This window comes from Agelaius tricolor, unplaced genomic scaffold (assembly GCF_023055355.1).
Source record: "Agelaius tricolor isolate 1412-34295 unplaced genomic scaffold, bAgeTri1.0.p SCAF_5, whole genome shotgun sequence".
Taxonomy (NCBI): domain Eukaryota; kingdom Metazoa; phylum Chordata; class Aves; order Passeriformes; family Icteridae; genus Agelaius; species Agelaius tricolor.
The window spans coordinates 35,494,597-35,510,638 of record NW_027269265.1 but is presented as its reverse complement, the minus strand read 5'-3'; the positions used below and the strand labels follow the sequence as shown (position 1 = coordinate 35,510,638).

Here is a 16,042-nt window from a genome sequence, read left to right as displayed (position 1 = left end):
TTAGATCTTGTCCAAAACTCTTTCTTGAGGTTTGTGTTACTCTTGCTAAACAAGAGACTGCATATACCCAAGGATGCCATGTCAGCATTCAATCCACTTACTCCTAACTTTGGCACCAAAAGGAAATAGCTAACAGTGGATAGCTTTTGCTACGAAGTCTGAGACAAACTGAGTAAGCTGCTTTTCTTTCATAAGCCCAGTAAATAATTTTCCAAAGTTTGTATTTTTCACATATTTCCAAATCAACAGTTCCATAGGTACAGAACTCCAGAATGTCTCACATAATCTAGCAGACACTTGGTGCATTGTGAACTGCAAGGAAAATCAATAAGGTGACTGTAAGGGCAAGGTTTTTGTGCATAAAGCATTTACTAGTAATAAAACTTTTCCTATCAAAACCTGGAAAGTCTCTTCATTCAAAAATAAGTTTTACCACAGGCCTGTGCACATCCCAGAATGCTCTTTCCTGGCTGTCCAAAATCTTTCTTTCTGTTTTATCCTTTTTTCTGTCGATTCTGAAAACAAAAGCATAAGTGAGTATGAGTCAATGTACAAGCCATGCTTTCTTCTCTGATATAGTTCCTAGCTGTGGTTCTTAACCCCAAGACAAAAAATTTCAGAAATCAACTTTTTTTGTACAGTGATGTTGCACCTGCACGGGCACATGCCATGAACAAAATAACACTGATGTTTACTCCAACTTGGGTAAAAAAAGATTTTCCTATTAATGTGGAAAAATTTAACAGGTGTTTTTCATCTGGTGAGGAAAACCTTTCCTGCTACCCTGTTCCTGTACTCTGATTTGACAGGCTGGGAAAGTTTGTAGTTTTGTCTGTGTCAGGAGACCCATCAGGACCTGTTTGCTCCAGGTGAGGATCCTGGCTGATGCTGAACTGAGGTCCCCATCAGGAGAATCCATTGCACCCAAATGCCCCAGCAGCACCACTCAATGAATACAGATTGCAAAGGAGCATCTATCCCAGACATTTCCAGCAGCAACAGCATGGGCAGCACTTGTGGCCAATCCTCCTTAGAGCTTTCAACTCAAACACTGCCTCTGCCTGTGTGCCCCCATGCTGGCATAGCAAGGGGTAAAAGCACAGGTGACCAAAGGTGAGCTTGCTGCATGGGCCCTACAAACCAGCACCCACCCCAGAGGACATGACTGGGCTGGCACAACAGGAACTCTGTAATTCCAGCCCTGATGCAGCCAGTGAACCAACTCACTGAAAGCACACAGCCCAAAGGCCACCAGAGGTTGTTCAAAGCAATTCTTGGCAGCAGTGAGCAAATGACATCTGGAACCTCACTCAGCTTTACACATAAGCACAAAGTCAGCACCAGCTTGCAAGATCTACCTGCAGAGGGACTGGAAGAAGCACATGGAAGGAGGAACAGCCTCCATGCCTCCACTTCAGAGCATGACTGAATAAAGCTCTGTGTCCCTGTGCTGGGTTCCCACTGGCTGCCACCAGGAGAATCAAAGCAGTTAGGAAAGAAAACCCAGGCCAGCTGTGATTTCTGACCACCAGGTTCTCTCCCATCGGTTTTTGTTTTTGAGGGGCAGTGCCCCTTGGCTAAGTCTGTGCTAGAAATGTACCAAGAGGATAGGAATCAGGGGAGAAAAACTGAAGTTTATGAGCAGCCCTCCCCAGAAAAAGGCAAAATTCTCCACAGTTTGGCATCACTAGCTGATTTCCCCCTTGCAAGGCAGAGATGAGAAACAAGCTCTGCCACAAGCTCTGTCCCCAGGCAAACCAGAGCAGCTGCTGTACTGCGCTGAGGACACCCAGCCCAGAACTACTTTTCTGAGTCAGTCCTTCACACCTGGCCAAGGGGGAAGGTGAAGCCTATTCCAATCTTACAGCACACACAAATTGAAGGGACTCTTTGGAAGCTTCATGAATTCTCTTCATCGACACTGTGCTCAACCCAGATTGTCAGCTCCTATCTCCAGACTTACTGATAACTCAGTATTTCACATTTTAAACTATGAAGACCCAAAGCAGCTTGATGCTCGATGGCTGCAATTTTTGAAGCAATGTGGGTATAGCAATGGGAATTCTGTGTGCAAACAAAAACATGAAAAACAAGGCAAACTTGGTAAGCAGGAGGAATGTTTTCAGGTATTTTTGATTTTTTTCCTCCCTTTTCTAGTTAACTTAAACTTTTAGTTAATGTGAATTACAATGTGAATTCCAACCCTGCCTTTCTGGAAACCTGAAGACTGAACCATCACATGAACTGTGGACCAAGAAGCTGAAACTCGCCAGCAAAAAAGTTGATAGTGGCCAGTTCATGCTTATGCCTCAAAGAAAACAGAATGAAGAAAAGATGAATAATCAACAGTGATCACAATGAGTCTGATATTTATATTTCTTCCTTAGGTGATAATTATATGTTTTAGATAGAATGCAGACTTTTGTTTTGACTTACACTTTTTTTTAAATCTTGGCAATAGCCTTTAAGTAACTGAAAGTACAATTGCTATCTTAAGTTCTAATTTTCTCTTCCAAATGGAACACTGCTATTCTGGTTGGAAAAAAAATCCCTTAATTATCCTGCAGTTTAAAAGATAATTACCATATATTTAAATGGTACATAATTGCAATGTTTTTAAGCAAAGAATTTATCAAAATTCCAAAGGGTTAATCAAAGATAGAAACATATACCTCAAGACACATCTTCAAGAAATCATATTCCGTAACCTTTTAGCATCTAATGCTGAAAGTGCAAATTCCTTCCAATGCAACCATTTCGGTACTGGTGTTCTCATGTGTCATCTTCACCAATCTTTCCGTTTTATAAATGACAATGGCAGGCACAAAATGGACACTCAAGAGTTTTAGGTATTAGTTTGTAGACAATAGTACACAAACCCTAGACCATATCCATTTACCAGCAGTAATGAAAACACACTCAAAATATAAAGAGGCTTCACACTGCTTTCACAAGGGAAGATGAGAAGAAATACCTGTTGTAAAAACCACCCTTATAATCACATGGAAGTGACAATATTTTTAGACTCAGAAATACTCTGCAAGCATAGAGTAACACAGACAGATGAAAAAATTCTGTTCTTTCCATTCATACAAAACAAAAATACTCCACAAATGTAGAAGCACAATGGGCTTGCAAATTACCCAAGGTCCCATGGTGAATACAGGATTAGGAGCTCCAGACCAGTGTTTCCATGTGCAGATAATTAAACCCATCTTTCAGTTTCTGGCACAGATCTTCAGAATTGGCTCTCTACTGTTTCTAGTCTGCCAGTGATTAAAATTCACCAACACCTTCTGAGCTTAGTCACAGTAAAGATTTTGACAAAGAAGTTTTTTTATCTGTTCAGAATCCCCTTCCCTTCACAGCTCTAAATACTGGTGCAATTCAGTGCTCCAGGATTACTCACTTCACTTGGGCCTCTGCTTGCATGAAGATGAATTCCCACTTTCTTGCAAACGCTCTCTGAAGTCTTGCTAAGTTTTCCTGTCAAAAGATGAAAATTTTAAGAACAACTAATTTCTGTAATTACAACAATTGCTTGAGAGTACATTTAGCATGGTGGATTTTTTTTTTTTTTTAACTGAGAAACTAAAGACATGGAAGTCAGTGTTGGTTTCAGGTGAACTATAATGCAGGCAAAGCAAGGCTGTAACACATCTTTTTGGGCTGCAACCCAAAGGGACCTGCCAGGGATAAGTAATGGAGTGTGATGAAGACAGCTTGAGCTCTAGTATGAAAAAAATTATGGACTTGTTCCCAAAAGATAACACTGAGAAGCTTTGTGAAGCTGATGACTTTCATTTCTGATAGCAGATGGCTGCCAGCTGCACGTTTCCCTCTCATCCTCACTTTCCCTCCCCTCTGCACTGTTCTCTTCTCTTCAGGCTTTTGTGAAGGTGCAAAGCCTGAGGTCCCCTGCTTTGCTCAGTCCTGGTCACTGCTGAGAGCATTATGCAGCTGCACAGTACTGAAGGCTGGGGATTGCCAGGATGATTCACAAAAGGAAATAGCTTGTTTGTCTGAACAATGAACACAGTTAGTGCAAAGAATGGCTCCAGATGCAGTTTTACTCTACACCTGAAGTAACAGCTCTGGTCCAGACCCATTCCAGTGAGTGTAGGGATCTGAACATCTGGATGTGGATATGGCTTCATCACAGCTTGAGGTTAAACTCAGAACATGGCTGGAATTTCAGGCTTAAATTCCACCCTGAAGTTACATTTCCATACCCCCCCCCCAAAAAAGGAGGACTTCGAGACAATTAACAGGACACTCTTCATTACAGCTGGTTTAACTGTTTCAAATTTACATTGAAAACAAACACTTGTAGTTCTATTCTTGTTCTCTTTATACTTATCACCTTTACTTCAATAAACTTTTTCAGGCACACGCATTTCAATACAAGAAAAAATCTTCCTACTAGTTACTTTAAACTCTTGTATAACAAAGAGTTTAAAGGCATAAAGCTTGGCCCTTTTACCACCAACTCCATGTAACAGCTTCAGTCTGTACATATGGAGGAAAACAGTTAAACAAATGATTTACAGCTGTACTGAATGTGATGATTTCCTTAACTGTGGCTACAAAAAACAACAACTTGTAATTATCTGCAACACAAATTTTTGTGGGTATTTTTTTCATTATTTTTATTTTATTTTAAATTATGTTCACATGTGCCCTCTGGAGTAAATATGCTGAAGCCAATGAAACATCACCAATGGAAGCTATATTTGAATTGTGCTTATGTTTGACCAATTATAAAAAAACCTGAATGCAACTATACAAACTTAATCACATCATGAAGACTCCTGCTCTAATCAGCGTGAATGTGGGCTGGGGGACTGTCTGTAAATGCTGCAAGCAGAAACTAAAAATGAAATTCTATTCTCTTGAAGCTCCAGGTCACTGCTGATATCTATGGAGAAGCATTCTCATGCTGCATCTCCAAAGGTATGAGAAGCACTGCTTCTCACTCCTGCAAACCTGTTTATCTCACTTGTGCTGAGCTTACATCCCTTGCTGCATCATCTTCAGCTCCCATAATGCCTAGGAAGAGTTGGTGCCATTCTTATCTGAACGTCTCCAATTAAGAGAACAAATTTTGAATGCAGAAGTAACCTCTAATTGTGCAATGCAATATTCACAAGAAAAATGAGATACTGCCAAGATCTAATTATTTACCATCACTGGAGCATTGCTACTCTCAGTAGGCAACAATGTGCAAAAATACTTAGCCAAAGCCTGACTGCATGTGTGTGCACCACTGAACAGCCTTTTGTGGCTTTATGGTGGATCTTTGGAGTACTTACACTTAATTGGTTGGATGTGACCAATTTTAATGGTTTTAATAATGAAATCAACAATATGCAGAAGAAAAAACTCAGCAAAAGGACATGTAAGTGTATGCAGGTTGGTATATTCCTTCCTTTGTGCTTGTTTGAGATTAGAACTCTTGGGAAGTTGGAATGCATTTCCAGGGTGAACTAGATAAGTGGCAATTTTTGCATGCTCTGCACTCGACCAAATGGCATATCTCTCCACATGCACAAATGTTCCAAAATGTAGAAGGTAAGGAAGAAGGAAAAACTTCAGTCTTGGGAAAAAAAAACCCAAAAAATCCCACTCTAAAATATATGCAACTTAGATGTTTTCATTGTAATAACCATGACCATGTAAGTCCAACTTTGTAAACAAATCCTCTAACAAAAAGCTCACGTATAAAAAAAATCCTGCTATTACACTGTTGAGCCAGTAAACAGAAGAAAGTCAACATGACAGAAAGAAAAGTTTAGCTGCTCAGAGCACTACACTCCTGGTACTCAAAGAAATACTCAGCCCTGCCCCTCCTGCCTCCATCTTCCCAATCCTCTCCACCCTGCAGTCCAACACCAAAGTTTGAGATGTTTTTATTGATAGGAATTCCAGATCAGAAAATGCGCTCTAAATAAAGTGCAGTGATATTTTTCATATGGCATATAGAAAATGCTCCAAGTCTAATGTCTGAGAACTTTTGTAACAAAATGTGTCATCAGCAATTTAATTGCCCAGTGGCACACCTGAAAATCTATAATTTTCCCGTGCTGAAATCTCCTATATAAACCAGGATTTCCTAACTGAAAACAGGACACCAAGCGAAACTTCTGTGAAATTTGCTCCAGTCTTGAAGGGTTCATTATACAGCAGATGCTTTAATGTGGGACACAGAAAAGCCAGGGACATTCATCAGTCTTGTTCCTGATGTTGTCTTCGTATCAGCCTTCACACCGTACTGACAACTAAGGAAAAGATACAGTAAAGGCTGACCCCAAAGCACAAAATGGCAGCATTTAGTTGGCAAGCAAAGCTATCCCTGCATCCCCCAGCTTTAAACTCTAGCAGCAGTGTACCTACGGCTTCATAATCCGCCAGCTCCAGCCTAGCTTTGTTCTGCATGGTCCGTTTGCAAAGATAGATGGCTAAAGGGAGAAACAGAATGGAAAACAATTACAGACAGATTATTAGTACTAGATCTAAAAAAAAGAAGGAAAAAAGTATTCTATAGTTTGTTTTCATCAGAAAGCAACATGAGTCAAGGAATGAGAGGGCTGGACACCCAGCTGACATTGCTTACGACTAATCTCAGAGGCCCTAAATATCTGGGACATCTCATTTAGAAGTGCTGGGAGCAGATGCCAGGACCTAACAAGATATCTATGAAAGGCACAATTGCTTCTGGGTCTGGTAAAAGATACAGTATAAGCAACCTGTTCCCTAAGCAGTTTGGGAATATGCATGCCAAAGTGACCATCCCTGCACTTCTTTTCTGCTAAGAAAAATAAAAATAAATCAGGATATTGAAGTGAAAACAGAAATATAGGCCAGATCTTAAAAGCATGATCTGAGCCTTTTTAAATATGCTCCATCATCTTATTCTTACACATTTCAAATGGTAAAGAGAAACCTTGTCACATTTCACTATAGGCAGAGGCTGCTGAAACTGATATGGTTTGGAATTCTGAGGGTCAAGATGAGCCCAGCACACACCACCAAACCAGTCCCAGGCTGTCTTCTGGGAAAGCCCCACCTGGATCTGCTAAGCGCACCCCATTTCCATTAAAGGCTGAAACACAAGGTCCGCAGCACGCTCTGGGTATACAGTCAGGTCTGAACCTAATAGAGGACCAGTGCTACTCATGTAATTCTATTCCGTGCTGTTTCTGTAATTTTAACATTCATATAATGAGCCAGTATTATGCACTGTAACCAGAGCTGACCAGTTCATTTATATTTACACATCTCAAGGGCAGTTTTTTCTGTAAGGCACTTATGATACCAAATGAAGTAAGTCAGTTGCCTCACAGTGTTTTTTCATGCAAGGCAGTGAACTGCCATTAGCAAGTTAGTTCCTCTCCTGTAAGTGGATACATGCAAATAAAAAAAGTATGAAGTGCTCCTGGGATTTCAGCTTTATTTGGGTCTACTGCTAGTTTGGGATTAATTCCTGGGAAGTCTCCATCTGTACAGGCCTCTGATATGCAAAGTCTGATTATAAGCATATGTTAGAGGTTTCTGGGACAGATGAAAATCTGTCACTACAGGACTCAGCTAATGCAGCTGAAGCTTGTCCAGCTGTGGGTCAGCTCATAGAGGGTTTTATTTTGGTGTGTACTGCCCCACTCAATGCCATTGCAGTGCTGACTAACTGACTAATAATCTGACTGCCAAAACCAATTATTTATCTGATACTGCAGGAAAAAACCAGAACCTCCCTCTTTACATTATTTTTCTGGTATTTAAAGAATACATATGAGACACAGTTCACACAGTAATATAGGGTGACTGTAAAATATGGAAATCTTTTTTGCAAATACAAAACAGCATTGTGTTTTCTCCTTAACCATTCCCTAACTAGCATAAACATGTAAGTCTAGTTCATCTGCAGATGAGGACTGCAAATGAATTATCACATGACACACACCATTGCAGGCTACTTCTTCACCCCAGCAAATGATTTCCAGAATCCATAATGATGAATAATTATTGCACAGGAAAGAAGAAAACTCAAACTGATTATTCAGGGAGGAGTTCTAAACCAATCTTAGATTATGAGATAAAGGACTTCCAGAAGCTCCCGTTTTATGACTGCATACATGTATGCACTTCCTCTTCCAAAGCCACACCAGGATGCAACAATTAATTTTATCATTTAACTGTGAAAGCAGCACAGGTCTGGAAGAGACAGCAATATTGCATGCAGACAGCTAAAGATAACAACACTGACATATTTTGTTTATGTATTACCCCTGTTTGCAGGCACTCGCATGTTTAAAACACCATGTTGCACTTTATTAACTCATAAACCATGCTCACATCTAGTAATCTTAAAAAAGTGGGAAAATAAGTCTGATGTCATGTATCAGAGAACTTTTAGCTATGGGCTGCTGTTAGTTATGTACTGGTTTATTGATCAGTCAGATAAGTGCCCAGATGAAGTAAATTTTATTGATCCACATAACGGATTCAGCAACAGATCAGAGGATAGTCTCTCACAAAAGCAATATTGGTATTATTTAAGATTCCCAAGAACCAGTACTCTGCTTGCCACAAATCCTGCTGAAATGAACAGGGCTATGGGAGAATGAAGGCAACAGATGACAAAATCCTGGCCCCACCAAGCTCAAAGGCTACAGCTCCAGGGGCTTGAGACACTGCAGGGTTTCAGTTTGTGCATTTGAGACGGGCACAGATCTGCCTCGGCACTTGAAGGGTGTATGTGGCCAGTAGTAATTATTTGAAGGACAACTATTTTACATAACAAAATAACTTTCTATAATGCAACAATCATGCTCTCACCATAATCTGTGTTTTCTGGTTCCCAGCAGTTAGAAGGCCAAAAGTATGGTGCCTAAGAAGAAACATACACATTTTTGTAATTTAAGAGATGAAAACCGATTCAGATGCAGAAAAACATTACAAGTTCAAAAAGAAGAATCACAAAATCTACCACCCAGATTCTGCCCTCAGGGAAAACACTGCTACAGATTACAGTAAAAGTGAAGATGCTGCAAAAATCTTTAATGGTCCTCACTGCAGGTAAATAGAGATGCTGTAATGCAAGCACATCTTGTGGAGGATGTCCAGTGTCCTGATGAAATTTCAGACACTGTTGCCAGCTCATCTGAATGTGGACATCTTATCCACTATCCCCAGAACCTCCTCTTTCCCCAAGAATTCACAGGCCATCTGAATATATATATGTATTTTTAAGCACATGAGAAGCCTTGTAGTCTTATCTATATGCTACATATCCCTTGCTTTTCTGGAGTAGCTACCAATGTGGCTGGCAGACAATTTCCTTTTTAGTTGTAACAGATGGCAGAGGTCAGAACTCAGCTGTTTAGAGTCATTCTGAAAGCAGAAGTCCTGCTAAACTTAGTGCTTTGGTTTTCTATCCAGGTCTGCATATTGCAATTGCTACAATTAACTACAAGCTATATATGACTGTATTACAGTTTTAACATGAATGAAAAATGACATAGCAGCCATCACATAAATTACAGAACACTGATGCTTTACTGATTACACATTGCTTTACTGCTGTAATGCTACAGATGGGCATAGGACATTAACACACAGAGTTAATATCCTTCCACCAAAGTACAGTGAGAAAACATTGAGGATTCAAACAATACAGGGTTCAATGATACTGACATGTATCTTATGAATTTCAGAACATACAGAGCTACTCTTAAAGGAGGGACTGAGGTAGAGGTAGAAAGAAACAAGAAGAGAGTAATGGAAAAGAAGTATGATTCTATCAGGTTATTTTTGTAGAAAACAGCTAAGGAGGTGTGTTGGAGGAAATGAAAACAGGCAAAAATACACAAAAATTGTAAGAAAAGACAAGGGAAAGAAAAGTCAATAAGCAGTCATTTTGATGATGTGATTTACACAGGCTTGAAACAATAAAAAGAAATTAAGTTATATTGAAATGTAGCTCCTGAAAACTGCATAGGACAAGTTCTTAGAATGCCATTCTTTTAAAACAGAGAAAAATACAGGTAAACGGACAATCAGTATTACCCCTGCTTCTGTTTTGTTTTACACGAGAGGAGGATCAGGACTTTCAGAAAAGAAAGGCAATTGTAATGAAAAAACTGAGTCTGAATGATGCCTTGCAACCAGAAGGTGGGGTGAGATAAGAGACATCTGTGATCTCCTGGGCTTCTTTTTTCACCATGACATTGGTCACATATGATAACACAATACCACATTAGCAGTAGGCATGAGCAGCTGTAACATCAGATGCAAAGAGCAGAACTGGCTTTTCAAATAAAAGCTAAAAAAGAGTAAAATAATGTAAAGGAGGAACAGGAGGGTGAACAGAAGAGAGGTGACAGGAAAGATAAGGGAGCTGGCTGAGAAAATGTAACAGAAAAACACAAATTCAGCCGGCAGGATGAGGCAGTAGGACTCCAAGTTTAGACTTACTGCTTCTTCTAAAGTTATACAATCAGTTCAGAAGGAGCTGTTGCAGCACAAGCACTCAGTTATCTAGTGAGCTGACACTGGCTGATTTTGGACAGGGTATGGAACTCAAGCACAGGGTGCTTAAAAAATTCAGCACATCTGGGGGCACAGGAACACTGAGGTATAGAGATGTCCCAGTTTAGGTGATTGCCAAGGTTACACATCCTTTGTAGAAGAGTCAAAGCCTTAAGCTTGCCCTCTCCCACAACAATCTGTAAGCAAGAGATGACAAAAATTTGAAATTTGAATTTTTGGCTGTGCCAAAGCTTGAATGTCCAGCTCCTAAGTGTGCCCTGGTCCATTTTGCACAGGAGAATGGCTACTTAATTCTGCATCAGAGTTAGGACCTGAAAGCCATCTTCCTTCTCCTGGTTTAGTTCAAATCTGAGTAAAACAGCTGTGAATTCAGGTATCAAAAAGAGTCACAAGACATAGCCATTCATTCATGTAAAAAACTAAGTCAGAAGGTAGATGAGAGTGATTTGGGATTCTAAAGCAAATTTTTTTGAAGGGACTTAACCTCTCCTAGGCCTCTACGAAGATAGCTTCAATCCCTGGCTTCATGGATCTAATGGCTGATTAGGTAGTGGGTGATTTCAGCAGGGACAGAAGAGGGGACCACAAGGGAGTCAGGGTGCTCACCAACCTGAAAACGATAGAAGGTCCCATCATCCTTAAGGGTAAGGACATGGTCTGAGATGGGAAAGACGTAACCCTGTGCAGCAATAAGACTTCCCAAGTGTATTGCTTCCCCTGTGAAAGAGAAAAAACAGCAGGGATGTGTCAACAAAACATGCACTGCACATTTCTCTGCTTTCAATTGCAGCTCTGGTGATGACTCATGTGAAATCTGGTGCCCACATGCCTCTCTGTACCCACACCACATCCCTACTACTTTCAGCCAAACCCTGTAAAGCAGGGGTGCAGAAATCAGCCTTACAATACAGATGAAACACTGCTCAAATGTTTAACCCTTTAGTTTTTTGTTAACAAAATTCACATACCAGTCCAGCCCTAGAGTATGAAATTAATTTCAAAGTATATTATCCACTACAGGTGACAGCTGACAAGAAGCCTGTTTTGTAAGTGAACCTCACTTGCTTCTACCAAATTCAAAAAGCACCTGCAACACCTGTTCATTAGCAGGATATTTATTCATAAAGACACAACCTCACACTGTAGCATTGCCCTTTGTTAGAGAAAATGTTGCAAATGGGAGTTACATATCCTAGCGCTGCCCAGGCAACCTTCCCCAATGCAGAGGCCCATCTGTGCAGATTTTCAAGCAATGCCAGCTACCAAAAGCTGCATCATCTTTCACAGTGTTGAAAAATCATCTGCTTTTGCATGTCCAGGTAGCTAATAAAGCTGTTGTCTGCAGCTGAAATTCCAATTTGGGACTTGACAGGACTCATGAGAAGAGATGTGTATACAGGGATGCCCTGCTGGGTGATTCAACACTGCTTGTATCTCTGTTTTAACACAGTGACAGTAAGGCAGCTTAAGAACTGGTAAGTGAGAGCCTGGATTTTTTCCCTTTCCTGAAAAGGAAATGAAATTTCTGGACCTGCAGATCTTTTCTTCCCCTTTTCTCAATAGGTCTTCACTTGACTAAATGATTTTGGTTTCTCTGAAGAGTGAACTATTTGGATTGTGCCCATGCACTGATCACTCTTTATGGCTGATTATCCATTTATCTATTTGCTTTTTTGATAAATTAAAAACCATTATCAGATTCTATAACCCTGGCCAAGAATGACACAGGCACTATGTTCTGTCAGCTGAGGCTACCTTTCTTCACACCATGAAAACTTGATGCTGCATTTGCCTGCTTAACCACACCACAACCACCAACTTCTTTTTGAAGTCTAGGAACAAAACCTAAAATCAATCAGTCTTCTGTAGATAGCAACAGTTTCACAGACAGGCTAAAATTCCTGCAATAGTATTTCAGTTCAATGCAATATAAGGCATTAGACATAATTAAGATGTTGACTCTTAACTCTTTTCCTCCTTCTTCCCTCCAATGTTTAAATCAACCATGTTCTTGTACTGCCATTTTAGACTGCAGCAATATAGTATTTACTGTCCAATGGCACACACAATACAGATGGAGCACCTATTTCTCCCCAGCTGTGGTCACCTTACCTGCATCCTCAATGCTGAGGTTCTTCATAAGCCACTGCACAATATCAGAACCTTAACAAACAAATGAACAAAAATTTAAGAAAGCATTAGACACGAGACCACAGGGTTTGAGTGCCCTAGAGAGAGATAATATTAAGATAGATACAATAGAACTGGCATGAACTTTATTCCATTTTGCTTTTTATTTCCACTGAAGTTTCAGAATGTTTTTCCTTCTTGTGCCACACTGCAGCTACATGGTTACTGACAGGTACTAAGTCCCACGGGGCTTTCTGTGCAATAGCAGACTTGATATACCTGAAGTCAGATATTAGTCTAATGGTTCCCTGTAACTGTTTTCTCCCATTTTCTTCTCACCTCAGCATACAGAGATAAGTTCCTGCAGGCACGGGTTAACAAGGAAATGAAGGAGCATTTACTGGCACCTCACACCTGTAACATGTAAATGTATAAAACTGAAACATCAGTCAAAAACAGATAGGAGGGCCTTACTTATGTCAAAGACAAGCAATGTCTTTGAGAAAGAGGTGGTATTCAGAGAGCCTGTAACCACACCCCCTGTGAGTGGTCGCCTGGTGGTGATCACACAAACTGAATGGTGATTGGGAAGAGCAAGCCTTTAATATCCATCAAGAAGTTCATTAGATTTTCAGGGCCCACATCCAGTACAATGAAAGTTGATGCAATCTTATAAAGAACATAAAATTCTCTAGGATTGATCCTCTGCATGTATACAACCTCTGTTGCTTGCATGGAGATCACAGAAATGGAAAACTTGTCACTGTTCAGTAGAAAGGCCTGTTACCAAAATACATCATGGCAGGGCAGCAAAATTTAGTTAAATGACATACTCAGAAAGTTAAGCTTAAAATTAGACATAATGGTGTGTACAAGTCAGCTCACTGGAGTTATCCAAAGTCAAAGGCAGTCAGCAAAGACACTTGGAGCAATATGGCAAGCCCATACTAAGTTGCAACAGCATTCATCACAACCTAACAATGCCAGGTCTGCATGCAGACATAACATCAAGCCCTTCTCAGCACACAGTCAATTTCCACAGAAATATTTGCATTCACATACAGTAGGCTAATAGCCCCAGTAACACTTCATAGAATCATAGACTGGCTTGGGCTAGAAGACACCTAAATATATCCAGTTCAAACTCCCCTCCATGAGCAAGAATGCCATCCACTAGACCAGGCTGCTCAAAGCCCCATCCAAACTGGTTCAGTCTTACAAAACAAATCCCAGAGGATCTGATTTGTGTGGACCACTTCGGAACTCAGACATGGATGGGACTTCAGGAACAGCATAATCACCATGTTTGTTCCAGAAGAACATTTTGCTTCCCACAGGCCCAAACCATCCCCATGCCCTCAGCAAACCTTATATATAGATATAATAAAGGCCAGGAGTCACAATGTGCCATAGAGAGAGACAACAGGTACTGCTAGTGCCCAGGTCCCTGCAATCATCTACAGGTCTGACTCTCCCATACAGATGAAATTCCCATGAGAAACACGAGCTCTACCCCACACAGAAGGGGACAACAGCTCCCACTCCCCTGGCAATAGAAGTTGATCCAGAACACTACAAAGAGCACCAGCAAACCCCTTCAGACAGGCTTCAGCAGCAGGCAGCAAAATGAACCTGACCTACCTCATCCTCCACCCAAGGCAGATGAAACAACAGACCGGTCCCCTGCAGGGAATCAGCGGGGCTCCTGAAGATCAGGGAAGCATCTGATTTCACTTATATACTGGGCAAGCAGATGTGGTCAACAAGCAGCAGCTGGGCATTGTCTCAACCTGCCTCAAAGGCAAACCAGATACTAAAGGATCAATCTCATGATCTTGTATTCTCAGCAGTATGGTCATTCTCCACACCTCCCAACTACACCTAGGAGCATCTTCAGTTGCCACTACTCTATCTGGAAAGTTATTCCAACTTTTTTTCTTTTAATAGATTAAACTCTTCCTCTAACTTCACAACCTAAGTTTGTTAATGTGCAATGTATATGTATTTTATAACTCTATTGTGATTGAAGGAAAATAATGATTATTTTTCCTTGACAGTTTCTCCTGAGTGTTTCTATGGAGGGCTGACACATTGTCTCTCCACCTCCACCTCATTAAACCAACCCAACTCTTCCTATGTCCTCTTAAGGTGGTCTTTCCCTATACCATTCAGCAACTTCTCAAATTTAAATCAGCTTCTTTGAACTGAGCTCAGCAAAACTGCAGTCAGTACATTGTAGAACAGCAAACCAGTGCCTCTGGCAATGGTGCCAGCACTTTCTTTTCTCTACTAAAACTAGCATGCCAGATGCATCCCGAGGTCATGTCATTTTCTTGAACAATAAATTTATTCAGAAAAATATGTACGAGGGGCGCAAAACTATCTGTGAAAAGAAAAGGCATCTAGTGAACACTGTTAGCTGAATAACATATGGGGAATATGTTCAGAGCCATGTTGTTTTGACAAGTTTGTTAATAAAATATTGTATTTTATAAACATGGGTGTTCCCTTTTACCTTTTACAAAAAAAAATATTTTGAAGACAGAGTACAACATTTATGGTTAAAAAGCTAATTCAAGAAGATTCAAACTGTAGTGCTTCTGTATTGTTAGAAACAAATGCTCACAAAATGCTCTGGGTTCAAGTGAAACCAGAATCTTTCTTGATTTTTCAGTTCATCCCCTAATCAAAAAAATCCACTGTTTCTCCCGATTTTGGTCTCTGGTTACAGGCTTGCAGTGATCTCTTAGGCATTGTATTCCCAAGTGACATGAGAGCTGATACCTGACAATCATCTACAGTATTGCATCGCATTGGTCACGGGAGGTGAAGCGGTTTCTGCATGATCTCCCTTTCCAGATCATTTCCCTTTCCAGTACAGGAACACTTAGTTCCTGATATAGGACTAAGTCCCACTCCATTTTAACATAGAATGATCATGTCCCAGCTCTAGGACACTTCTGAGGAATCTATTCAATTTCCATCAAACAACAATGAAAAACTCAAGTAATGCTGAATGCTGGCTCCCCAGTCTCTGACCCCTCATAAAAAAGGTTTATATGGGCAGGAAAAGTATAAAGGGGTAAGTAAACTGAAGGCACTGACTCAACCAGAACTCCTGTGATCAGCCACTCCAGAATATAAGCAGCAGTTGAGATCAGGAATTTTAATTTGTCTCTGTTAAAAACATGAAGTAATTCCTGAATGCTGCCAAGAGCCTGGAAGATGTTATAGCTGTTCTCCAGTTGTCCTGAGGCAGAGAGATTATCTTTCTGCTGAGCTTGCTGAACCATTATTTATCACCTGCCAAGACTGATTACTCACTCTTTGGACAATGACAAGTCTTTCCTTCCTCTGTTAATTA

The 16,042-nt window shown here is 40.5% G+C and overlaps 1 protein-coding gene across 8 annotated transcripts in view; it reads right to left on the bottom strand.

Moving 5' to 3' along the window:
• RGS6 (regulator of G protein signaling 6) overlaps window positions 1–16,042 on the bottom strand; it is a 249,484-nt gene that overhangs the window by 61,235 nt on the left and 172,207 nt on the right. For all 8 annotated transcript variants that reach the window (XM_071427215.1, XM_071427218.1, XM_071427220.1 and 5 more), the window contains 6 exons: window positions 12,661–12,711; window positions 11,159–11,265; window positions 8,836–8,887; window positions 6,394–6,458; window positions 3,410–3,486; window positions 434–515 (listed from right to left, as the gene is read on the bottom strand). In XM_071427215.1, coding sequence (XP_071283316.1) covers window positions 434–515; window positions 3,410–3,486; window positions 6,394–6,458; window positions 8,836–8,887; window positions 11,159–11,265; window positions 12,661–12,711 — 434 coding nt within the window. The remainder of the gene's footprint in view (window positions 1–433; window positions 516–3,409; window positions 3,487–6,393; window positions 6,459–8,835; window positions 8,888–11,158; window positions 11,266–12,660; window positions 12,712–16,042) is intronic.